This window comes from Mus pahari, chromosome 1 (genome assembly GCF_900095145.1).
Source record: "Mus pahari chromosome 1, PAHARI_EIJ_v1.1, whole genome shotgun sequence".
In the NCBI taxonomy this organism is placed as follows: Eukaryota; Metazoa; Chordata; class Mammalia; order Rodentia; family Muridae; genus Mus; species Mus pahari.
In genome coordinates this window covers 153,212,481-153,238,772 of record NC_034590.1, presented here as the reverse complement: position 1 = coordinate 153,238,772, position 26,292 = coordinate 153,212,481, and the positions used below count along the sequence as shown (strand labels likewise).

General features: G+C 44.7%; 1 protein-coding gene across 1 annotated transcript in view; it reads left to right on the top strand.

The window, feature by feature from the left end:
• The first annotated feature begins 11,884 nt into the window (after positions 1–11,884).
• The window catches only part of Arhgap19 (Rho GTPase activating protein 19), a 39,819-nt gene continuing 25,411 nt past the window's right edge, over positions 11,885–26,292 (top strand). Inside the window, exons 1-2 of the mRNA XM_021209717.2 lie at positions 11,885–11,997; positions 25,406–25,671. Of these exons, the coding sequence (XP_021065376.1) occupies positions 11,942–11,997; positions 25,406–25,671 (322 nt within the window). The 5' untranslated portion in view covers positions 11,885–11,941. The remainder of the gene's footprint in view (positions 11,998–25,405; positions 25,672–26,292) is intronic.

Here is a 26,292-nt window from a genome sequence, read left to right as displayed (position 1 = left end):
TACAACTGACCCCTTGTCAACTTGACACACAAACACATTACTATTAAGCCTCAACCCTTACTTTCTTATTCATCCCCAAGATCTAAATAACTTTAAAAGTCCCACAGTCTTTAAAATTCTTACATATTAAAAGTTCAATCCCTTTAAAATATCCAATCTCTTTTAAAATTCAAAGTCTTTTTACAATTCAAAGTCTCTGTGGGCTCCACTAAAATACTTTCTTCCTTCAAGAGGGAAAAATATCAGGGCACAGTCACAATCAAACTCCAACCGTCCAGTGTCTGGAATCTACTCACGATCTTCTGGATTCCTCCAAGGGTTTGGGTCACTTCTCCAGCTCTGCCCTTTGTAGCACACACCCTGTCTTCTAGGCTCCAGTTGCCTGTACTCCACTACTGCTGCTGTTCTTGGTGGTCATCTCGTGGTACTGGCAAAACACTGCAACTAGGCTTCACTAATATCCTCTCATAGGCTCTCTTTGCCTGCTTGCCCTGTGGGACTGAGCAACTGCTAGATCCTTGGACTTCCATTCACAGCTGCTGGGGAGTTGGGGAGTTGGACTGTAAATCATCAACAAATTCCCTTACTATATAGAGACTACCCATAAGCTCTGTGACTCTAGAGAACCCTGACTAATTCAGTGTGCATGGTGTGTGTGTATGCCTGTGTATGTGTGCATGTATGGTGTGTGTGTGTGTGTGCATGGTGTGTATATGTGTGTGTGTATGCTTGCATGCAAAGATCAGAGCAATAAATAAGTCAGTTTTTTTTTGTTTTTTTGTTTTTTTTTTTGGTTTTTCGAGACAGGGTTTCTCTGTATAGCCCTGGCTGTCCTGGAACTCTGTAGACCAGGCTGGCCTCAAACTCAGAAATCTGCCTGCCTCTGCCTTCCAAGTGCTGGGATTTTTGGCGTGTGCCACCACGCCCGGCTTCAGGTATGTTTTTTTAAAAGATATATTTATTTATGTACTTTATGTAGATGGGTATTTTATCTGCATGTACATCTGCATACCAGAAGACAGCATCAGATAGTTGTGAGCTGCCATGTATGTTAGCAATTGGGCATCTTCACCCCCTGCCCCAAAGAACCATCGACAGCAGGATAAGACGTCACTATGCCAAGGTTAGATACATTCCTACTGTTGACAGGAATCACATACCCTCCTCCTCTCACCCAGCGTAAGCATTGCATGCCCTTATAAAAGGCCAGTATCTCCTCCCTTCCCTTTCTTCATTTGCTCAGAGGCTCTTCTGTATGCTCCACAATAAACCTCCCACATGAGATCTGTCTCATAGTGTATCTTTATTGTGTCCATTGCTTAGATCATAACAATGTGGGTACTGGGAATTGAGCTTAGACCCTTCAGAAGAGCAGTTGAGTGTTCTTAACCACTAAGCCATCTCTCATGCCCCTCATCTTGTTTTTTGAAAGGGTTTCTTGTTGACCCTGAAGGTCACCATTACACTAAGCTGGCTAGCCACCGAGCTTCCAGAATCTGCTTTTCTTTGTCCTGTCCCTTATTAACATTGGGGATGTGGCTCTGCTGGGGATTCAAATTTAGATTCTCTTTCTTTTGTGGCAAGCGCTCTTACGCACTGAGCCACCTCCTCATCTCCCTCTTTCCTTTCCTTTCTTTCTGTGATATTAGAGGATTAAACCCAAGGCCTCCCTCCATTGCTAGGCAAAGTTTGAATGAGGATGGCCTCCATTGGCTCATATGTTTGAATATTTGGTTCCCAGTTGGTGGAACTGTTTAGGAAGGATTAGTAGGTGTGGCCTTGTTGGAGGAGGTACATTACTGGAGGCGGGCTTTGAGATTTCAAAAGCCCTCACCAGGCCTAGTCTGTCTGTCTGTCTGTTTCTCTCTCTCCTTCTGCAGTTTATGGATCAGATGGTGTGTTCTCAGCAGCTATTGCTCCAACACTATAGCCCTACCTGCCTGCCTGCTGCCGTGCTCCCTCTGATGACGACTGTAAATTCTAACCCCCTGAAACTGTAAGCAAACCATCCAAATCAAATGCTTCCTTTTAAAGTTGCCTTGGTCATGGTGTCTCTAAACAGCAACAGAACAGTAGAAACTAAGACGCGCTACCACTTCCGGGCAGTGGTGGCGCACACCTCGAATCCCAGCACTTGGGAGGCAGAGACAGGTGGGTTTTTGAGTTCGAGGCCAGCCTGGTCTACAGAGTGAGTTCCAGGACAGCCAGGGCTACACAGAAAACCAAAAAACCAAAAAACCAAAAAAAAAAAAAAAAAAGAAGTCACTCTATCACTGGGCTTTCTTATCACTGTTCATTGCATGATAAGACACTGAGTAAAGGACTTAAGGGAAGAGGGCTGGATTTTGGCTCATAGTCTCAAGGATCAAAGTTCAAGATCTTTAAACTCTGTTGCTTCTGGAACTGGGGTGGAGCAGACAGAGTAGATGGTAGAGAAAAGTGAAAGGAAACAGGGAGGGAGAGGGAGGGCGGGGTTAGGGGAGGGGAGAAAGGTCCAGGAGCAAGATGTACCTTTCAAAGGCACACCTCCAGTGACTTCACCACAGCCCAGTCCATCCCGAACCTGGAGTGTGTGTTGCTACAGTGGAAATCACCAGTATCAAGCAGGGCCTCCCGATAGCTTTTTTTTTTTTTTTTTTTTTTGGTTTTTCGAGACAAGGTTTCTCTGTGTAGTCCTGGCTGTCCTGAAACTCACTTTGTAGACCAGGCTGGCCTCGAACTCAGAAATCCGCCTGCCTCTGCCTCCCGAGTGCCGGGATTAAAGGCGTGCGCCACCACGCCCGGCTCCCGATAGCTTTTGATGGGAGATCCACTTCAAAGGGTCTAGTCTGTCTGTGGGCTTTTGCAGCCACAGAAAGGTGCTATGTTATGAGTTTGTTTGTTCGGTTGGTTGTGTTTTTGTCAGAACCTTAGCTGAGAAAATGTCTCTGTTGTATCAAGTCTCTGGGGCATTTTCTTGATTAATGATTGATGTGGGAGGACTCAGCCATCGTGGGCGGAGCCACCCCTGGATAGGTGTTCTGGAGGAAAGAAGAAAGGTAGCTAGACTTGAACAGGAGGGGCAAGGCAGGGTTGCTGTGTGGTCTCTGCTTCAGGCCCTGCATTCTGGATTCTCTCCATGGGCTGTGACCGAGGACATGTAAGCCGAATAAAGTCTTTCATCCCCAAGTGGCTTTCGGCGATGGTCTTTATCATAGAAAGCGATCTAGGACAGTGCCCATCACCCCATGCTCCCTCAGACCTGGCCGCTGTGCCAGGCCTGGCTGCTTGGCAGAGCTCTGGTTTTTAGAACTTAGCTTGTATCTCTGCTGTGGCTGCCCTAATGGCATGGTGCCCCAGCTTGGGGTCAGTGTGTTACCTTTCTGGAGCAAGGGGCAGGGCTCGCTCAGCTCCCAGTCCCAAGCCTGAGCGTGGAGTCCTTCTAGACGTCATTTCTGCTGGCCTTTGCTTGGGACCTGGCTGTTCCCAGCTGTGGTAGGAAAATGTCCTCTGACAGGACATCCTGCTGCATCTGCCCTGGTTTTGTTTTTTGTTTGTTTGTTTGGTTTTTGTTTTTTTAGTTGTAAAGGATTGCCTCTTTTCCCTTCTGACTTGTCATGTCTGGTCTGTAAGATACACAGACGAGATAACCACGATGCCACGATGCTTTCTACATGTAAAACAACATTTCATAGCCAGGCATGGTGGTGCATGCCTTTAATCCCAGCACTCAGGAGGCAGAGGCAGGCAGATTTTTGAGTTAGAGGCCAGCCTGGCCTACAAAGTGAATTCCAGGATAGCCAGGGATACACAGAGAAACCCTGTCTCGAAAAAACAAAAACAAAAAACAAAAAACAAAAAACCAAAAAAAACCAAAAAAACAAAAACAAAAACAAAAACATTTCATTGCTCTTTCTTTTTGAGGCAGGGTCTCATGTAGCCCAGGCTGGCCTCAGACTCACCATGCAGCCTAGACAGAATGACCTCGAACTCCTGATCTTCTATGCTCTAGTGTCTAACATGATCTGAGAGATATATAGTCTTTTGTTTTTTGGAAGGGTCTCATACAAGCCAGGCTTGCTTCAGAGTCTCCTGCTGGAATTGCATGTGTATACCAAGGGATGCTTTAACAAGAACATATTTTTATGTGTTTTGTTATTTTGAGCCCATTGGAAAAGTTATAATCACAGGACTTGGGAAGTAGAGGCCAGCTTTGGCCACATAGGAAGTTTGAGGCTAATCTGAGCTGTACAAGACCCTGAAAACAAAACAGAATGAGAGAAAAGCAATAAAAGCAATAAAGCCTTGGTGGGCAGGGAGGTGGTGGCACATACCTTTATCCCAGCACTTGGGAAGCAGAGGCAGGTGGATCTCTGAGTTTGAGGCCAGCCTGGTCTACAGAGTGAATTCCAAGACATCCAAGTCTACACAGTGAAACCCTGTCTTGAAAACAAAACCAACCAACCAAACAACCAAACAAAGCCCTTGGTGAGTACCCTACCCAGTCCATTGACAGGCCCAGTACTGGGGCAAGGTTCAGATACACTGAATATATGATTGGGCAAGGCTCAGATACACTGCATATACGATGGGGCAAGGCTCAGATACACTGCATATACGATGGGACAAGGTTCAGATACACTGCATATACGATGGGGCAAGGTTCAGATACACTGCATATACGATGGGGCAAGGTTCAGATACACTGCATAAATGATGGGGCAAGGTTCAGATACACTGCATATATGATGGGGCAAGGTTTGGATACATACAATGCCTTTATGCTGTGACCAAGCAGTCCTGATATAAGTAGAGGAACAAGAAGAGCAGAAATGGGCTGGTGAGATGGCTCATCAGGTAAGAGCACCGGTCTGCTCTTCCAAAGGTCCTGAGTTCAAATCCCAGCAACCACATGGTGGCTCACAACCATCTGTAACAAGATCTGGCGCCCTCTTCTGGAGTGTCTAAAGACAGCTACAGTGTACTTACATATAATAAATGAATAAATCTTTAAAAAAAACAGAAATGCAAGACAAAGTTTGGCAATAAAGATAGTGGTGCAAATTTGTAATCCTAACACCCAACTCACTGGGGCAGGAGGATTGTGAGTTCTAAGCCAGCCTGAGGTATACAGGAGACCATGTTTCAAAACCAAACCAAACCTGCACAGTAGAAGATTTAAAGATAGGAAGATTTGTTGGAGCTGTAAGTGGTTGCCTTTGAAGGTGAAAACAGAGGTAGAATCACAGACAGCTCCCCGTTAGCTCAATCCTTCTACTTCCTTCTGGTCTCCCCTCCATTGAGGCTGAGGCTAGAAACATGAAGAGACCCAGAACACCACTTTTGCCCGAAGAATAGTCTGAAGGTGGGGCAGAGGGACTGGCAGAGACATTCAGGCAGACTCAAGGCCAGGTCCCTGCAGACCCCTCCCAAGAGACTGGGCTTCCCCTCTCCACGTTTTTGTACTCCTAGGGATCTTCTTTGATATTTACTGATGCACAGTTCTGAGCATATGGTGTTCTGTGAGTGATGTGCATGCATGTGTGTGTGTGCAAGTGCATGTGTGCGCACATGGATGCATGTTGTTTGTGTGGGCATGCATGTGTGAGTGCATACATGTGTTTAAGTAGGAGAGCATTCATGGGTATATGAGAATGCACATGTATGAGTGAGTGCATGAGTGTGTACATGTATGCAGCATGTGTGCATGTATGTGTCTCTGTGTGCATATGTGTGTAAATGTGCATGTGTGGGTATTTCCTAGTGTGTATGTAAATGCACATGTGCATGTGTTTGAGAGTGAGTGAGTGAGTGTGTGTGTGTGAAAAGAGCAGCTTCAAGTGTCTTTCCTCGAATCATCCATTTTGTTTTATGAATAAGGATCTCCCATTGGTTTGGAGTTCACTAATTAGGCTAGACTAGCAAACCCCAGGAATCCTTCAGTCTCTCTCCCTGGTGCTGGGATGACAGTCAGTCTGCCTCTTTCTGTGGCATTCTTGGCACGAGTTCTGAAGCTCTCATGCTTGCACTTTATTACCTGAGCCATTTCTCCCTCCACTGTGTGTGATTTTTTTTAAGGGTTCATTCTGTCTTTCCATATTGTAAACTCATCGAAGGCCAGGGACATGAGTGGCCGTTTGTTCAGCTCAGATGACCAAAAGCACTCAACGGTGATATTTACTTTGAATCAGAAATCAAGGGAGTGGAACAGTTGGTTTTGAGGAGAAACTCACCCCGCTCCAGGGTAACAGGTTTAGTTGTATTTGTGGTAGTTGTGATGTAATACATGGTCCTCCCCACGGGGGAGAGATGTGCTCTCTTGGAAGGCAGGCTAGCATTCTCAATATTCCTTGTGTCATTTCAAACACTGATCTAGGCTCACCACATGCTAGACACAGTGTCTCTAAGCAGCTTCTCAGGATCGTCATGTTTAATCTTGGAAACAGTCCTGTGAGAATCTCTATTAGTTTTATTTTATAGAAGAGAAGATGGCATCTGAAACCCAACTAACTCCCCCAGGGCCACAGAGCTGGAAGCGATGGAGCTGGGACTCGAACCTGAGTTTACTGACTCCAGAGCCTATGTAGTTTGTTTTTCAGAGACAGAGTCTCTGTGTAGCACTAGCTGCCCTAGAACTTGCTCAGTAGACCAGGCTGGCTTTGAGCCTAGAGAACCATCTGTCTCTCCCTCCCAGGTCCTGGGATCAACGGTGTGCGCCACCGCACCTGACGAGAACCCACATATCTAAGTACCGTGTACGTTTCCCTCAGGGTCACGTCGGTGTACCAAAAATGTTCACCAAACAAGTGATTCAGAAATGGTGGACTGGAGAGTTGGCTCAGAAGTTTAAAGCATCTATTGCTCTGCAAGAGAACCCCAGTTTGAGTCCCAGAACCCTCATAGTGGCTCACAACCATCCCTAACTCCAGTAACAGGGGATCTGTGGTCCTCCTCTGATCTCCTAGAGTACCAAACATACACATGGTACAGGCAAAACACGCATACACATTAAACACATCTAAAAAGAATTTAAAAGAACGTGTTCCTACTTTGGGTTTTTGGCAGAAGTTAAATCTTCGTGTTCCCCATGTGTATAGATAGTGATTCACACACTCTAGAGTTTCAGCTGAGAGTCAGTGGACAATCTCATCAAGAGGTTAACTGTGCAGCTCAGAGGTCGAACACTTATTTAGTACATTTAAGCCCAGTTTGAGTCCCAGCACACTGAGAAGATGATATCACTGATACATGATTTTAATTTTTTCCACATATATTCTCAATAGAGATGATTTGTTAGGCAGACAGATTTTACTTGGACACATTTATCAGACTTGAAGCTCCTGTGTGTGTATGTGTGCATGTGTATGTTCATTTGTTTGACTGTGGGCACACATATATCACAGTAGGCTTCCAGAGGTCAGAGGACAAACTTGAATCTTGGTCCTTATCTGTTGGGCAGGGGGCGTGGGGGAATACCCGCATCCCACTAGAGTTCTGGTGCTCTGGGCAGGTGGACAGGGAGGACTGCTGCAAGCTGTCCACATGGCCCCAGTGGGTATCTGGCTGTGGGAAGCCACAGACCCCAGCCTGCAGGGGGGGGGGGAGGGGACAAGGGGCAATCCAAGGTCTCTGGGCCTCATGGAGGCCAGAAATAACCGGTTCTCAGTCTTGGGCATCCCAGATGCCGCTGGACACCCCAGAAGAGCTGAGAACAAAGTGGAGGCCCTGGGGGCAACTTGGTCATCCCCAGAGCAGAAGAGAGGAGAGGGCAGGGAGAGAGGGGGCAAGGCACCGGATGGTTCCCAGGCAGCTGAGAGTCCTTGGTCCAGTGCGTGGCTGGAGCACAGGAAGGTCTTCTGGTGGGAGGTTAGACGTAGCTCTTTAGGGGAAAACCTATTCCATCGTTCAAGCACAGTGGGTCTTGATGAACAGAGACAGTCTATGGTTTTAGAGCTTTATTGTAGAAAGGCAGAGAGAAAGAGAGAAGGTAAAAGAGAGAGGCTTGCCATGGCCACGTGGAGAGAAGAGGGGGAAAGGAAGGGGAAAAGGAGAGCTAGAGATTAGAGTAAGAAAGGTAAGAGCTTAAGAGAGAGAGAGGAGGGGGCCAAGCAGCCCCTTTTATAGTGGGCTGGGCTACCTTGCAGTTGCAGGGTACTGTGGGGAGGAGCATACCTGGCTATTGTCAGGCAACTGTGGGTGGAGTCTAGCTAGAATGCCAGGAGCTTAGGGCTTTGTCTGCATGACTGATAGTTACAGAATTATGGAGTTGGGGGCTCTGTGGTGTCAGGCACCTGTCTCCAGGAATGTGGCTTGCTGTTTGTCCCTTGTAGAGTTTTCTACTGGGTCTCTGGAGCAAGCCTCGCTCAACCAAAATAGGCTGCCTTTCACGGTCCCACACTTATCTTCCACCTTGAGAGGAGGATTCTTGTTGATCGTCTCTGGGTACTGCAGGCTAGGTGGTCCTCAGGCTTCCTGGGCATCTCCAGTTTCTGTTTCTTCTGTAGCTGCAGAAGTGGTGGGATTACAGATGTGGACTGCGGAGGTGGTGGGATTACAGATGTGGACCGCTGTGTTCGGCTTTACTTGGATTCTAGGACTCTGAACCCTGGTCCCTCATGTGCACACAGTAGGAGCTTTACGGTGGAGTCATCCCCTAGTTCATGCCTAACAGACTTTTAACGTAAATTCCTCAATTGAAAAACTTTATTAGAACATGACGGTCTGTGTAGTGGGGTGCGGGGTTCTGGCCTGGCCGGAGTTGTGGCTTTCCGAGGTGGGGGGCTGGAGCAAGGCGAGTTGCTGGGCCTCCTCCTTGGCCTCTGCTGCAGTCGATGAGGCACAGAAGGGTGGCTGGACTCAGTGGGCCAGCTAGAAGCCAAGCTGAGCAGCTTCCAGCTCAGTAAGCTTCAGGAGAGAATTCTCTTCCTCATGGCGGCATTACAGCTCTGTAAGACAGACGCTCTCACATGATCTTTGATGAAATAACTCGTGCACGTTATTCCTTGTGGATAGGGTCTTATGTACATTTTGGGGTGGGTTGGGATCTAAAGGCAGATGCTTTCTATTGGCTTGGTTAGGGATGCCTCACCTGCATGTGGTGTTGTCCCTACATGACTGATTGTCACAGTCCTCTTTATGGGGTGTTAAGGTCACACATTCCAGGACAGGAACCTGGTTGGGAGTAGATTAACAGTTTACCGTTCTCAGAGAGGAGACTTACCAGGGTGTTTGAATCTGCACGACCTTACCAAGCTTTCTGTTTGGTGGTACTGTTCACTGCCTCACAACTCCTTTTCCTTTTTATAAAGGAGAGGTGTCATTGGAATAACCGTCTCTTAGGTTGGCAACAGTTTGATACTGAGCCAAGACCTGATTAGTAGTGATTTTTGCAACGCTATTCATCTGCTGCTTTAGGAATTGGATGAGGCAGGGTGCCAAGAGGAGCAAGGCTCCCATGGCTAGTACGGGGCCAAGGAGGGGAAGAAGCCAAGCTACCAAGGGGTTAGAGTACTATGGGGTAGAGAGGTGTTGGTAGCGTAGCATGGCCAGAGATCCCCACCCTGGGAGCTCTCTAAGCATTTGTACATCTTGTTCTACCAGTCCAGATTCATATGGAAGCAACATTCCTCCCCCAGCAAAACACAAGTCCCTCCTTGTTCAGCAGTCATTAAGTCCAGGGCCCTCCAATTTTGGAGAACAACTCCCGCTAAGAAGGTTATCTGGTGCTGCCGGGCATAGTGGCGCACAGCTTTAATCCCAGCACTTGGGAGGCAGAGGCAGGCGGCAGATTTCTGAGTTCGAGGCCAGCCTGGTCTACAGAGTGAGTTCCAGGACAGCCAGGACTACACAGAGAAACCCTGTCTTGAAAAAAAACAAACAAACAAACAAACAAACAAAAAAAAGAAAAGAAAAGAAAAGAAAAGAAAAGAAAAGAAAAGAAAACAAGGTTATCCGGTGTTGAAGACTGTGTGCAGCGACTGTTACCTGGTTTAGCTCGTCCTGGAAGTCTTTGGCTAGATGTGTTTGGACAAAGGCTGTATTGGCCAGATGTGTTTGGACACAGGTTGCTCCAGTGGTTCCTGTTTGACTCAGTGAGTCCAACAAGCAGACAGATGAAGATCTCTCTCTTCTTTTGACTTCCTCCCATCTGCAAGATGAGTTCTTCAGGTTCCATCATTGTGGTTTGGGAGCCTTGAAAAGGGGGACTAACACAGGAAGCCTTGGCACCAGAGGAGAGTGGGAGGATTAACGTACATGGATTTGGTGATGGTGATGTCTCGGGTACATGTACGATGGTGTTTCAAGGAGGGTCCTGGGGCAGTGGACTGTGCCACCAAACAAGAACACATACCTTTTTATTTAGCTAAGGTAGTTGAAAGAGTTGCTTATATTTGTTCAAATGTTTGTGTGTGTGTGTGTGTGTGTGTGTGTGTGTGTGTTCCTGCATGGCTACTCTGTGGCAGAATGATAGGGAAGAAAGTAGGTGTGGTCTCTGCCCGTTTGTGCTACAAGAAATTTATCTTGGAACGCTCACAGCAAGGTGAAGATCCCCAAAACGATTATATAGGTAGTGTTTTTTTGTTTTTGTTTTTGTTTTTGTTTTTGTTTTTGTTTTTGGTTTTGGTTTTGGTTTTATTTGAGACAGGGTCTATGTAGCCTTAGATGTCCTGGGATTCACAACATACGCTGGAAAGTCTCAAGCTTACGGAAATCCACTTGTTTTTGCTCAGGGATTGGTGGGATTCTGTTTCTTGGCCCCGATTTTGAGCTTGGGGTCAAGTTAGGGTCAAGGTTGCCTGGTCTGGAGGTCAAGTCAGGGTCACAGTGTTCTTTCCCTTCACTTTTTACTCTCTACCATCTATATTTTTTGCTTTTAGAAAAGATTTTATGTGTCTCTGTGCATCTGTGTGCGTGTGCCCTGGAGGCCAGCTCTGGAGGCTATATGAAGGTACTCAGTCCTTTGGAGCTGGACTCACTGGCTGGCCCTTGTGAACCAAACTCTAGTCCTCAGGAAAAGCAGCAAGTGTTCTTAGAACCACAGAACCATCTCTAGTTGCCTCTTATTGTTAAATAATATTTTTTATTAATTGTGAATTTCATATATCCATACCATGTTTTTTTTTTTTCCTCCTGCCTTTGCCTCCCAAGTGTTGGGACTAAAGGTGTGTGCCACCACTGCCCAGCTTAGTCACATTTTCTTGTTGGCCTGAAGTCACCCAAGGAGGCTTGGCTGGTTGGCCCAAAATTTGCCTCTCTATCCTAGCCAGTGGTTTTGGTGCCTTTATAATGACCCCCGCCGCCCCCAAATCTGTATCCTGAAGACCATCCCCTACATACATACATACATGCATGCATACATACATGCATACATACACACACAATGAGTTTACTTAGGGTTGCTTACAGGAACGTATGCAATTTACCACTGAGTATATACCATTGAAGAAAATGCCTTTTCTTCCCTTTTACTAAGTCTATGGATCTTGGGGGTGTGGTGAATGGGGGTTTAAGTGAGTGAGGGGTGATGAGCCCTTTTCCCTAGCAACCGTTAACTGCCTACCAAACTTGGGGGTGGGCGGGGTCTCACGAACCTTTCCTCTTCAAGTGACTCCTAAAGTCACTTTAAAAATCGACAGTTTTGTAACTCAGAGATTTACCTAGCGGGGAGGGGAGCGTTGACTGGAATTTGTGACTTGATCCGCGGAAATACATGGGTTAATCAAAACGAGAAACTACATCTCCCGGCAGGCCTCGGGAAGGTGTTTCTCCCACCCTTTCGTTGGTTCTGTGCTACCAATGACAGTTAGATATTTGAATAGACCAATAGTAGCATGGAACGGTTCTTCTTTAGGCGGGGCTATAGGTTTGTCCAATCGTACAGGGCTTAGAAAAACATCCTAGCCAATCTAAGGGCTAAGGGGCGGTGCCTGAGGCGGGGCTGCAGACCAAGCTGCCGCGGAAGATGGCGGCTGAGGCGCTGAGTGGAGGGGAGGCGCCGGTCTGCGACTCTGGCCGGAGGTGAGCCAAGTTTTCCGTCCTGCTGCCTAGGAGACGGGACTGTGGGCTAGCGATGTCGCCGCCCTGCCCTTGAGTCACCGTGGTCCACAGGCCCGGGCTTTGTTCCTCTCGCCCGTGGTGTCTACGCCGCCGCGCCTGCGGGGGCTGAGGCGCGTCGGTGCAGTCCGTGCTTCCCACTGCGCTGCTCTCCGCGAGTCCCGCGGCCGTGCGTGAAGCCCTCCCGGCGCTCTGGCTGCAGACCCCCGGGCCACGGTCATGGTGTCTGCCCTGGCGCCGAGCGTTTTGAGTGGCAACTGAAGCCCAGAGCGGTTCAGAGACTCCCACAAGGTCCCGGGAGCTTTAAATGTCCTTTGTGACAGCCTCTGCGCTTTAGTCAGAGCCGCGACTTGAGTTAAAAGGGAGTTTTTGTCCCCCAAGCTGGCTGACCTTTCGCGGCTTTAGCCATCGAAAATGAACATAACGGTACTTAATTCAGAACCTGGACGGAATGACACAACCTATTTAAAGCGCAAATACTATTCAAAATATGATAGATTTTTATGCTTCCTTGAAATTGTGATCTCATTTCTTCTTTCTTGAACTTGTACTGTCCCTGTCATAAAGCCAAGCCTGTCTTAACCGATTACAAATATTGGAGACTGATACACTCCAATAGAATGAGATTACTTACAGTGTCAGAGAGTATGATCAATGCTATGCTTTGGTACGGAGTTCGTACAGAACAGAAGAGCCAAGAATTTTGGGAAACCGAGTTTGTGAGCCTGATTTTTCCTGAGCCCTGATGGGCTTGTGTGGGTATGTTACTGTTTCGTATGGAGGAGTTTTCCACTCTTTGACCTTTTATGTCTCCCAGGAACTGTGCCCGTGGGTTGATAAATGTCATTAGATTATCCCTCCTCCTACTCGAAAATCCTGAATTGTAATGAAAATGAGGACAAATGAAATACTGTTCTACAGCAGGAGGACTTAGAATTCTTCCTTGAGGCTACTGCCAACTGAATGTAAAATTTGAAACTGTTTACTAAATGATCATCACAGTTTTCTCTGAATCTGAAACTTCTGTTGTTGTTATTGAGACAGATTCCTGCTAAGTAGCTAGGCTGGACTGGAACTCCCAATCCTGTTTCAGGTACCTGTGTACTTGTCAGTTGCATATTGCAGGAGATGAGTTTGGGGGTTCTTGTGAGGTTCATTTACTTATTTACTTTTTTTTTTTTTTTGAAATAGAGTCTCTCATGTAATCCAGGGAACCCTAATCTTGAGCTTCTGAACCTCCTTCCTCTACTCCCAAGTGCTGGAATTACAGGCATATGCCACCAAGCCCTGTATTATGTGGTGCTAGGCAAGCCTCCTACTGACTGAGCTGTATCCACAGCCCCATTTAATTAATGGGACTAACAATTTTTAAATCTATTTTAAAATTTTAAAACACTTAGGTGCCACAGTGCATGCACAGGAAGGCAGAAAGTAACTCACAGTTTTCTTCTTCCACCGAGTGGATTTGAGGATCATACTTGGGTTGTGAGGCTTGGCAGTGAGTGCCTTTACAGAGGCATCTCACTGCCAATGTGTGTAGCCTAGCATTTACAGATATGCTGCATAACTCTGATTTTGGCATCTCAAACACGTCCTGAGGAGACAGTCACTCTCTGAGTAACGCTTCTGTGAGATCCATGTCTTGCAGCAGTGGGCATAGAAATGACTGGAGATTCAGTACTGGGCAGTAATGTATATAATTGATATCTCTGGGTACTGAAAAGGTTTGCTCTAGGATAAAGAGCCTAGGGAAAGGAGAGAGACAGGCGGGATGACGGCTGTCTGTTAGACCACTGAGATGCTGAGGACTGATCGCAGGGTTCCTTACACTGAGCCTTTGTAGTCCTGTCTGGAGTTGGGATCTGCCCTGCATTGGGCTTTCTTCCCTGCCGTGATCTGGAGAAGCTGAATACCATACTTCCTGAGAAACTCATCAAGAACACATACAGACATGACACCTCTTTTGACCTGCGAGCCTTTCCCAAATAGTGACGGCTTAATAACCTGCTTAGTAAATACTAATACACACATTTGAATTTGTAAAGTGCTGTTATTTTAAAAACTTTAAAAATACCTACATATAAAATTATATCTGTATGTTCTAGGATTTGGAGATTTAGAAAAGAGACAAGTTGATTATAGGGGGTTAAATGTTCTTTTATTAACTAAAGCCCCCAAATGGGATTTTGCTTATTCCATTTAATTTAGAAGAGACTGGAATTAAAACCTTATTTTTGGAGTGTAGTTTGCTGTTTGATTATTAGGGGTCATTAAAAGAAAATTGTCATATTTTTTTCTTTTTATGGAACCTGATACTTCATTAATATTTGTGAAGTAGTTGCTACTGTATATCAAAGTTTCAGGCACTCTGTGAGCATGTTTCTGGGCTCTCTAATTTCCTTGTCCTTTTTATTTCCTCTTTTTAACCTATTTGGTAGATAGTAGGTCAATACCAAATAACCTGTTTGGTAGTTTTCACATATGAGAAAACTGATAGATACAAGCCGTTATAGAGCACAGGTAAAGAGTTCCTTCCCAAGATCTATGATATCACCAATAACTGGAGCTTATCTGTGTGCTTCTACCCTGTGCCCTGTGCTTCTCCTATGTTTTTTTTCCCTATGTTTATTGCCGCATTACCTTTGTCTGTTGTGGTGCTATTGCTGAACTATATCACCACCATCCTTTTTTTTTTTTTTTTTTTTAAAATTGCCAGTGTTCCATTGATTGCAGTTTCATCGGAAAGCTTAAGATTTTTAACTCACCCATATATTGTTTTTTTTTTTTTTTTTAAAAGAAATCTTTATTAATTATATGTAAGTACGCTGTAACTGTCTTCAGACACTCCAGAAGAGGGCATCAGTTTTCATTACGGATGGCTGTGAGCCATCTTGTGGTTGCTGGGATTTGAACTCAGGACCTTCAGAAAAGCAGTCAGTGCTCTTAACTGCTGAGCTATGTCTCCAGCCTCCCCCCCCCCTTTTTTTTTGCTTTAAAGTCAAGATAGTATAACTAGATGTGGTGGTGAACACCTATAAGCATAGCACTAGTGAGGTAGAAGCAGGAGAATCAGGAGTTCAAAGGTCAGCCACATCTTATGTATAGTATTTGATGCCAGCCTGGGCTACATGAGACCTGTCTCAAAAACCATAACCAAAATCAAAATCCACCGTCGTGGACAATGACTATATGTTATATATCTTTTTCTAAATAATGATTATATGCTAACAATAATGAAAGTTTAAAGACTTGAAGATCAGATAGGAGCACAGACCTGTATGTACATCTCAGCACTTGGGTTATTGAGGATGGTGAGTTTAAGATCCACCTGGGCTACAGTAGTGAGACCTGTCTCAAAAAACAAAGCAGAGAGGCTGGGTGGCAGTGACACACTCCTTTAATCCCTGCTCTTGGGAGGCAGAGGTAGGTGATCTCTGAGTTTGAGGTTAGCCAGGTCTCCAGAGTGAGATCCAGGACAGCCAGGACTACACAGAGAAACCCTGTCTTGAGGCAGAAGAAAAACAAACAAACAAAAGTCCCCAAACTAATGTATTTTCAATAAGATCCTCTAGAGCAAAAGCATTGGTTTATTCTTGGACAGTATTCATCATTTTGGACTTGGAACACACAGATGTAGTGTAGAATTGCTTCCAGTACTAATTACCAGGGATTCTTGCCATTTAAAGTCTATAGAAAATAATCTTCTGAGACTTCGACTCTATTTATTTGAGAAGTGAGAGAGTCCTTATTAGTGAGATATTCTATAGAACATTCTCAAATAGGGAATTTTGATGTTACTTTTTTTTGTTTGTTATTCTTTGAAACAGGGTTTCACTGTGTAGTCCTGGCTGTCCTGGTACTCACTCTGTAGACCAGGCTGGCCACGAACTCAGAAATCCACCTGCCTCTGCCTCCCAAGTTCTGGGATTAAAGGCTTGTGCGACCACCGCCCGGTTTGATGTTACTTTAAAAAACTATTTTTATGTATGTGTGTATGTCTGTGTGTACCACATGTATGCAACTGCCCATATAGGCCAGGAGATGGTGTCAGGTCCCCTGGAGCTGGAGTTACAGGTGGCTTTAAGCTGCTTGGTGTGTGTACTGAGAACTATTCCTGGTCCTCTGGGAGCTTAGACAGTATCTTAATTACTGAGATGTCTTGCCAGCCCCTGATGTTACTGTTTTTAAGTTTTTTTGAGACATTGTTTCTCTGTGTAGCTTTGGCTATTCTGAAACTCACTCTGTAGACCAGGCTGGCCTTGAACTCCACCAACCTCTGCTTCCCAAATCCTGGGATTAAAGGCGCATGCCTTCACCACCCAGCCTTCCGCCATGTTTAAAAGAACAACAACATCCCCTACCCCCATTTTTGTGTGGTTGTGTTGTGGTACATTTTGGAGGTCAGCAGATAGCTTTCAAGAGTTGGTTCTCTTTTCAGCATAGGTCCTAGGAGTTACAGGTCTCAGGCTTGGCAGGAAATGCTTTACCCACTGAGCCATTTCACAAGCCCAGTGGTGTTAACTTTTCTAATTGCAATTAGCTTCCTTCTCATTGTACATTGTTGGAGGAAGGAGATTGTGGGAGGAGTCATCCACAAGAGCAATGGCAATTCTTTTGATACTCAAAAGGATAAACATTCCCAATAAGCCAATAAAGTGTCGTCATGGACACTCTGAGAAGTGTAGCTCAGTGTCTTGGTTGAGAACATGACATTGTCATTCTGGAGAACACAGTCTTCCATTAGATTCCAGTGTATGGGTAAGGAGGTAAGATTAGCCAAGGCAGCTTTCTTTTTTTCATTTTTATTTTCAAAGTTTTATTTATCTCTGGGCCTGTTTGCTTTGGCCCAAAGATTTATTTATTATTATATGTAAGTACATTGTAGCTGTCTTCAGGCACACTAAAAGAGGGCATCAGATCTCATTATGGATGGTTGTGAGCCACCATGTGGTTGCTGGGATTTGAACTCGGGACCTTCAGAAAAGCAGTCAGTGCTCTTAACCACTGANCCATCTCTCCAGCCCACCAAGGCTTCTTTCACCTCTGGTTTGTCAGTTCATGTCAGGTTGTTCTATGGCTTCAGTTAGTTTAAGTTGAGATCAAATATAGAGGCTGGATACATTTTGGAGATAGCGTGTGGGAAATAAGATCACATTACAGGACCTTGGCAGGACAGTGCCCCTTAAGGGCAGACTTTAAGGTTTAAATGTCTAAGATTATCTAAGGAAGTGGGTACTGTGCTGCAAAACCATGTGGTGCTGCTTACTGCTCGGGACTGCTTGCTGTAGCTAGAAAGCCTGTAAGCCCGGCACATGGCTCATTCAGTTTGTATTCTCTATGTACAGCTTTCATGAGCCAACTTAAAACTTGCTATGGAGAGTGCAGGAAGAGGGAGAATGTACTAGTTTTATTTGGTACTTTATTCCTTTTCTAATTTGCCCCTAATAAAGGGACAAACTTAACACTGAGTTTCAGAGCCTCTTAGGGTTGAAAAACACAGCAAGAGAGTGAATACTTCTCATAGGGTGATAAGTCAGGTTTAGACAACTTTAAATATAGCTCATATTTTGAGAAAAGCTGCCAAGGTTGTGGTTCTTGGAGAAGAAATCAAGTTAAGCAATTCACCAGGGAGGAAACATTTAGTTTTGTGGGTTTCTAGTTTGGATAGAGTCAGCCAAAAGATCCATCTGCAGGCTGCTGGGTTTGCTCCCTGGAGCTGTGCGGGTTCACGGTTTTGGTGCCCTCAGAAGCACTTGCATTTCATTTTTCTTTAATTGATTTTTCAAAGGTAGATCCTGTGTCCAGCCCATTCTGCAAGCATATCACTTTACATGCAGTGTACCATCTAGTGGTAGAGAAATCACTGTAGACTCCTGCCAGGTTGTAAAATGACTCTGGCCTCAGCCATTCTTGGAGATAGATGCTTATCTAAATACCTACACACCTAATGACTCATTTTCCTATTTCCTGCTTCTGACATACCTGCCCCCCCCCCTTTTTTTGGTACAGAACAAAGGGCTCTGAGTGTACCAGCAAACACTCTACCATGTGCCAATTCCTAGCCCTAAATGTGTGTGTGTGTGTGTGTGTGCATACGTGTGTGCATGTCTGTATAGGGAGCAGAGATAACCTTGGGTGACTGTTCCTCAGGAGGTAGCTGCTCTGTTTTTGAGACAGGGTCTCTCACTAAGACTTGGCAGTTGCCCATTTAACTAGGCTGACTGGCCCTGAGTTTCTAGAATCTTTGTCTTCCATCCCAGCTCTGGAATTGTAAGCCATGGCCATGCCACCATGCTTTACACAGAGCTGGGTATTGAATTCAAGCTTGTGAGGCAAGCAACTGATCTATCTTCCCACCCAACCTTTTATAGCTTTATTTTATTTTATTTTTTTGTTAGGTTTTGTTTTGTTTTATTGTTGTTGTTTTTTTGTTTGTTTTTTTGTTTTTGTTTTCTTGAGACAGAGTAGCCCTGCCTGTCTCAGAACGCTTTCTTTAGATCAGGCTGGTCTTGAACTTGGAGATCTACCTACCCCTGCCTCTCTAGTGCTGAGATTAAAGGTATGCGCCATTATTGCTGCTCTGCACAATGAAAATAAGGAAATTATATAGTTTTGTCATTTTCTGCTTTTTGTTTGTTTGTTTTGCTGTTTTGCATGGGTTGGTAAGCCAGGGCCTCACAGATGCCAACCAAGCACATGCTAGACCTTAGAGCTGCATTCCCAACTCCATTATGATGTTCATGTTAGTTGTAACAAGATTTAGGACCAAATTAATTACTTTGCTACTTAAAAATCAAAAACAACAACAAAATACCCCCATACCAAGCTGGGCGTGGTGGCGCACGCCTTTAATCCCAGCACTTGGGAGGCAGAGGCAGGCGGATTTCTGAGTTCGAGGCCAGCCTGGTCTACAAAGTGAGTTCCAGGACAGCCAGGGCTACACAGAGAAACCCTGTCTCGAAAAACCAAAAAAAAAACCAACCAACCAAACAAACAAACAAAAAACCCCATACCCACAAGAGACCGCAACATTTTGTCATGAAATGTTGTTTCTACGCAGAAGTGTGTCGAGGAATGCATATTCTATCCCTCAGCCCCAGTGGATCTTAGCATTTTGCCATGTTAGCTTCAAACCTCCTCCCTTTTCATGGCTCAGTGATTTATAGCAGCAGTACTAGCACCTGGGAACTTGTCTCAAGGATGAGCTTGAGCTTCTGAGCCTCAATATTCCACCTTTTAGCTGCCAGACTACTGAGATAAAAACGGACCCCACGAAATTAGAGTTTTCTCAGCAGAATTGGAAAGAAGGAAAGTGCTGGAGCCATGGTATAGGCCAGAGCGGGAATTTGTTTTCTGGAATGAGATTTCACAAAGTTCTATCAACTTGTCAGACCACTTGATCTTGGACTGCTTAATTGTGCATACTATTTGCCCACTTGCATCATATTTAAACCTTAACCTTGATGGGTGGTGGTAACACATGCTTTTAATCCCAGGGTTTGGGAGGCAGAGGCAGGCAGATCTCTGTGAGTTTGAGGCCAGCCTGCTCTATAGAACAAGTTCCAGGATAGCCAGAGCTACACAGAAAAACCCCATGTCCAAAACAAAAAACCTAAAAAATTTAACCTAGTATCAGGACCCCTGAAGATGGACTGTGGTTGGTGTGTGTGTGTGTGTGTGTGTGTGTGTGTGTGTGTGTGTGTGTGTGTGTGTGTGTGTGTGTGTGTGTGTACATGTACATACACGTACATGATGCATGTATGGGCACATGTGCTATAGAGCCTATGTAAAAGGTCAAGAGGAGAACTTTTTGGAATCAGGTCTCTCCTTCCACTCTTTTAGGGATTGTAACTTGAGTTGCTAGGCTCGTATTGCAATTGCCATTACCTGCTGAGCTGGATCACTGGCTGAAAAGTCCCCCCCCCCCCCAGGGTTTCTCTGTGTAGCCCTGGCTGTCCTGGGACTCACTCTGTAGACCAGGCTGGCCTCGAACTCAGAAATCCACCTGCCTCTGCCTCCTGAGTGCTGGGATTAAAGGCGTGGGCCACCACACCTGGCTGAAAAATTTTAATGTAGGTAATATTCAACATTTCTTTGTGGGTTATGCTTTTATATCTTATCACCTAGGCTAGACTGGTTAGTGAGCCCCAGGCGTCCTCCTGGCTTCACTTCTTCAGTACTGGGATTACAAGCGTGTGCAACTACATTGATTATAGTTTCCAAGGCTTAAATTCAGTTTGTCTGACTCAAGAGCAGGAGCCTTTACCCAATGAGCTCTCATCTGCATATAAAATTAAACAATTTCTACTTTTGATTTCCTTGTCCTCTTCCACAAATCACTGCTGGGCCTTGGTAACTGGGTCTTTGTGGTTTCCTTACCTTGATTAATCTCTTCTTAAATACTGTTTTCAGGGATATTGCTTAGTGGCAGAGTGTTCTCTTAGCATGCATGAAGCCCTGGCTTCTATTTGTAGCACCGTTAAACACAGAACAAAAGAAACACTTATGAACACCTTCCCTACAGATAACTTCTCCTACAAAAAAACACCTGGTTTGTAAAATTTTTAAAAATGTTTCTTGTTCCATGTTTAGATCTGTATTAAAAATATTATTCTTTGACCACTTTGTACATTTATATAGTGTACTTTGATCATCTCTATCCTTATTCCCCTCTGTTTTTTTTTTTTTTTCTTTCTTTCTTCGAGACAGGGTTTCTCTGTATAGCTCTGGCTGTCCTCAAACTTACTTTGTAGACCAGGCTGGCCTCGAACTCAGAAATCCGCCTGCCTCTGCCTCCCAAGTGCTGGGATTAAAGGCATGTGCCACCATTCCCAGCTCCTATTTCCCTCTTTTATCCCATATCTCCTGACCCCTTTTTAGCCCCACAAACCTCCCTCATTTTTCTTCACCTTCCTCTGAGACCCACTGAGTTTAATTAGGGTAGTTAGCATGAGCATGGTGAGGGTAATTGATTGGAATTTGGGCAACTTAACAGCTATACCACTGAACAACTGATATCCACTGCAAAAGGATCCACTTCTCAAGGCCGGGAGTAGCACAATCTATGGAGTAAACAGAAGGCAATTTGACAACTTGCTCATTTAGCAAAACAGCAGCAGTGGGTTCCTGCTAGGCCTGTGACATCCCAATGTGGAGTAGGGTTCAAATCCAGTCAGAAGGCAGTTGTCTGCCCCCGAAAAGTCATGTTGCTATTTTCCCTGGCGTATCTCGCCTGGCATCTGAGTATTATAGCAGGCAGGGTCCATTGTTAAGACGTTGGTTCCTGCCAGTCTGCATGGCACCTTCCAGGCAGTTTGAAATATAGCTGCGGGAGGAGTTGTCTAGCTCAACTCCAGCCTGAGTTTTCTAAGTCCTTTAACCAAATTGTGTGAGATCTACCAATATAATCTATTAACAATAGTTTGTGTTGTTTTGGAGCCTGGCGTCTCTCTGGCCAGTGGAATGTATCCCACACCTGGCACTGGAATTTTCATTTCTTTTTTTTTTTTTTTTCTTTTTGTTCTTTTCTTGGCACTGGAATTTTCATTTCCAGCCTGAGCTGGACTAGAAAAATGGTTCATCAGTTAACAATGCTTACTGCTTTTGCTGAGGACTCTGCTCACCTATAACATAAGTTCCAGGCATCTGGTTACCTCTGGCTCCTGTGGGTACCTTCATTCACTTGGAGTACAAACCCACACAGGTACACACACACACACACACACACACACACACACACACACAGAACTAAAACAAAATATGGCTTCTGGAAGCTGGAATGTATTTTTTGCTTTTTTTGTTTTGTTTTGTTTGTTTTTCAAGACGGGGTTTCTCTGTGCAGTCCTGACTGTCCTGGAACTCACTCTGTAGACCAGGGGATGTATTTTTTTGTGTATGATGTAGAGATCATTCTTCCTCCATATTATGAAGTTTTTCATCCCGTGTGCCTGTGTACATAGGTGATGTTTCATTTGCTATAACCCGTGGTGTAGAAGTGCTGAGGGGAGTCTGCTGTTGATTCTGACTCCGAGACAGGCAAGTACAGTTGGCTAATCTGGTTCCTCACTTCTGTTTTCTTCCTCCCTGCAGAACAGTCCTCAGAGCTTAGTAAGTACCGCCTTTCAGGCCCCATAATATGTCGTTGTGCCTCCCACATGCCCGGAATTTGTGTAGGTTGTACAGGGGTCAGAAAGGAGAGTTCTTTGTCACAGCAGGAGAAAGCTTTGTCCTGTCTCTTGTGCTGAGCAATGCCTCATCAGAAGCTTTCGGCGTTTATGTAAGAAGTTTTATTTTTCTTGAACTTGAGCAAATTTAGTGTTAAAATCTTGTAGAATAGGATGCTATTTTTTAGTCCTAGATATGCAGTTAGTCAAAGATATTGCTAGCTTTGCATTGTGGAAGTGTTTGCTCTCCTGGAAAGGATTAGTGGGCTTTGTAATATGGGGAACTTCAAAGGAAAACCTCTCTTAACTATTTTCTGTGTCTTACCATCTTACTTTAAATTATTTCTGTCTTACAAGTCCTTGTGCAGGTGCTCTACTCTGAAAAGGTGAAGAAGTTAAAAAATAATTTGCTTAAGGAAAAAGTGTGGCATCATAAGAGTGAATGAACACCAGCAGAGAGTGGGTAGGGGAAAGTAGATGAGGTGGCTTATGCTGAACCACGCAATTAGGGCTTCCAGTCCATCTTCTTTCCTTAAGGCAGTCTTGAACCTGTTCAAGCTATTTAGGAGAAAGTGTATTTTAGGGTGATGGCTGGTAGGAAGGAGGGCTTTGTGTTTCTTGTTCCTTTTCAAGTGTGTGTATTTGATCCAGTTTAGGACTGGAAGGGACAGCAGTGACAAAAATCTCAGTCTTAACCAGTCATGCTCTGGATGTTAAAGTGATGCAAGTCTATAGGCTTTTCCATGTATACAAGTTTCTACTTCAGGACTAGGACTTTATATACATTAATGTTAGAGATAATCATCAGAAACCAGTTGTTCAGGTTTAAAAGGCATGTGAATTACAGTAAATGATTAGACAACCTCATGGTTATTTTTCTTGTGCTATGCATTTCCTGATTTTTTTTTTTTTGATGGTCACTTGCAGTGATTATAAACAGTAGTTCCTCCATAATGACTCTTGTTTCTGTCCTGTAATAACTGACACTGTAAAAAGTGCCTCTTGTTAAAGGGTGAACACTTCTGATTATAACTTGCATATAACCTGATGTGCTGTATGTGGTTTATGTAGCAAATCCATGTGAGCTGCTACGGGAGGCTGAGAGGATAAGCTTCTAAGAGCTTTTAAGAGTGACGTCTGAGCACACATCCAGAGCTCGAAGTTCTGATGTGGCTTCTGTGTGTGTGTGTGTGTGTGTGTGTGTGTGTGCGCGCGTGCGTGCCAGTCAGAGGACAGTTTGTAGGAGTTGATTCTCTCCTTTCCTGTGGCTCCTAGGGATCAAGCTCAGGTTGTTGGGCTTGGTGGCAAGCACTTTTACTGGCTAAGCCATCTTGCTGGCCCTAAATTCTTTGTGATTTCTTATAGTAAAAGGCATATAGTAGCCACAGACTGAAGATTGGGGCTGTTAAGATTGTGCAATCATTTATTTTCAAGACACACTGATTAGATTTGATGGACTTTTCATTATGGTGTTATTAAAGATTATCAGCTAGGCTGAGGAGGTGGAAGAATGGTCGTCTAGCATGTACTTGGTCCTGGGTTTAACTACCAGTATCACAAACAAAAATTATTAACTGGGTATGGTAGTTTACACCTGTAATCCCAGTATTTGGGAGGTTGAGGCAATAGGGCTAGAGAGTGAATTGCAGGTCAACTTTGGCTGTAGTTTGAGAGACCTTGTCTCAAAAAACAACAAACCAAACCACACCACAGCACACCAACCAAGGTTGGAGATATTGTTGGGAAGAATGCTTGCCTAGCATGCAGAGAGCCCAGAACTGTGAGGGAAGGTCATGTTGGGTTAGCAAGATGCGCTGTTGGTTAGATCTGTTTAATATTTAGAGACATACTTTTCCTGGAACAGTGCTTGATAGCCTGGGTGCAGTGGATGTTTTATTGCGAAAGTCTTTTTATGAGTCAGGTGAATTTAACTTTGCTTTACTGAAGTATGATAAGTAGTCCTTTGTGATGTGTTATATTTATTCATCTGCTATATAACTGATGACTGTATGTATATGATAAGGATTAGAAGCAGCCATTAGAGATAATCAATGGTGAATGCAAACAATCATGTGTACTATAGGAGGTGGAGTAGTACATTCTTCTTATTAAATTTACTTTAAGCCGGGCGTGGTGGCGCACGCCTTTAATCCCAGCACTCGGGAGGCAGAGGCAGGCGGATTTCTGAGTTTGAGGCCAGCCTGGTCTACCAAGTGAGTTCCAGGACAGCCAGGGCTATACAGAAAAACCCTGTCTTGAAAAACCAAAAAAAAAAAAAAAAATTTACTTTAGTAATAATAATCATTATTTTTTAGAAGTTTTTAAAAGAAATTTTCAGATCCCTTGGAACTGTAGTTACTGGTGAGCTCCTCCACATGGGTGTTGGTGACCAAACTCCGGTTTCTGGGAGAGCAGCAAGTATTCTTAACTGCCGAGCCATCTCTTTAACAACTTAACTACTGCTTGAGTCAGGATCTCATTATATAGGCTGCTCTTCGTCTCCCAGTCTTCCCACCTCAGCCTCATGGAGAATGTTGAGATTACAGTCATGTGCCACCATGCACACAGTAGAGTTATTTTTAGAAAATTTATACTTAAAACCATTTTTGACACGTATTTATTTTGTGTGTTGTTGTGAGGGTGTATGCACCACAGCATGATGTGGAGATCGGAGGACAGCTGGTGGGAATCAGTTCTCTACTCCCATCATGTGGGAGTCAGGTATCAAACTCGGGACATCAGGCTTGGCTGGCTTCCTGGCTCAGCGATTGAGTTCTTAAATATGAAGATCAGGGCCTTGTAGAGAAGAACCTTTCCCAGCAAGAGTGAGACTTCCATACTAACTCATGTGTCAGAGGCATGCAGAGATTTAAAAGTGAAAATGGGTTTATTTAACTCTAGTAGCACAATGTCACGGAGCCCTTGACTAGCATGCACAAAGAACCACTAACTGGTCAACCAGCTAGAACCTGTCTGTGGACCTAGGCAAAGCTGCATTAATGTATATATCTTTATGTAGCTGTAAGCCTCTTCCATTCTGCAAATGCTTTTTGGCTATGAAGAGCAGACTCCAAGGTCAGCTCTTGTACCGGAGGAAGCAGCCTGTTAGGAGCCCTCTGCTGTGTGCACACTCGGGAACTGATGAACCCTGGGCTAGGAAGCGAGAAACACAAAATGATCCCTCGGAAACACTTTTTTTTTTCTTCTAGTGATGCCATTTGCAATTTTGTCATTTGCAATGACTCTCCCCTTCGAGGTCAGCCTATTATCTTCAATCCTGACTTTTTTGTGGAGAAACTCCGACATGAGAAACCAGAGGTGTTCACCGAGTTGGTGGTCAGCAACATCACAAGGCTTATTGATTTGCCTGGAACTGAGTTGGCTCAGCTGATGGGTGAAGTGGACCTTAAGCTGCCTGGTGGGGCTGGCCCAGGAGCAGGGTTCTTCAGGTCTCTAATGTCTCTCAAGCGGAAAGGTAGGTCTTGTGCCTGTGGAGGGCAGTGGGTCTTAGCTGCTGATTGGCCTTTACTCTCTATTTGAAAAAATTTATGTACTTTTAAATTTGTTATATGTTTGTGCCTGTTTGTATGTGTACCAGATATGTGCAAGTGCCCACGGAAGCCAGAAGAGGGCATCAGATCCCTTGGAACTGGAGTTTAGGCAGGTGTGAGCTACCATGCCAAGTCCTCTGCAGGAGTGACAAGTGCTTTTAGCTGTTGCCCCTTCCTCCCAGTGTGGGCTTTATCCTCTCAACATCTCCACCTCACTGAGAACTTGTGCTTATCCTAAAGACCTTTTGGTGTTTTGACTTCATTTTTGTTAGTAGAATTAAAATGGTGATGCAAACCATCTGAAGTTTGTGGGCAGCTTGGGCACATTGTGAAACCCTGTTCAGGAGACAGGGAGGAAGAAGGGAGGGGAGGTGAAGAAAAGGGGACAGAGGAAGAGGAGATAGAAAGTCCATTCAGTCTTGAGAGATGCTGTGATTGGTTTAGGCTTATCAAGGGCATCTCAGTTTTCATGCCCCGTGAGTAGTATACTAAAACAATGTTTTCCAGGCATCCTTCCTTCCTTCCTTCCTTCCCTCCCTTCCATC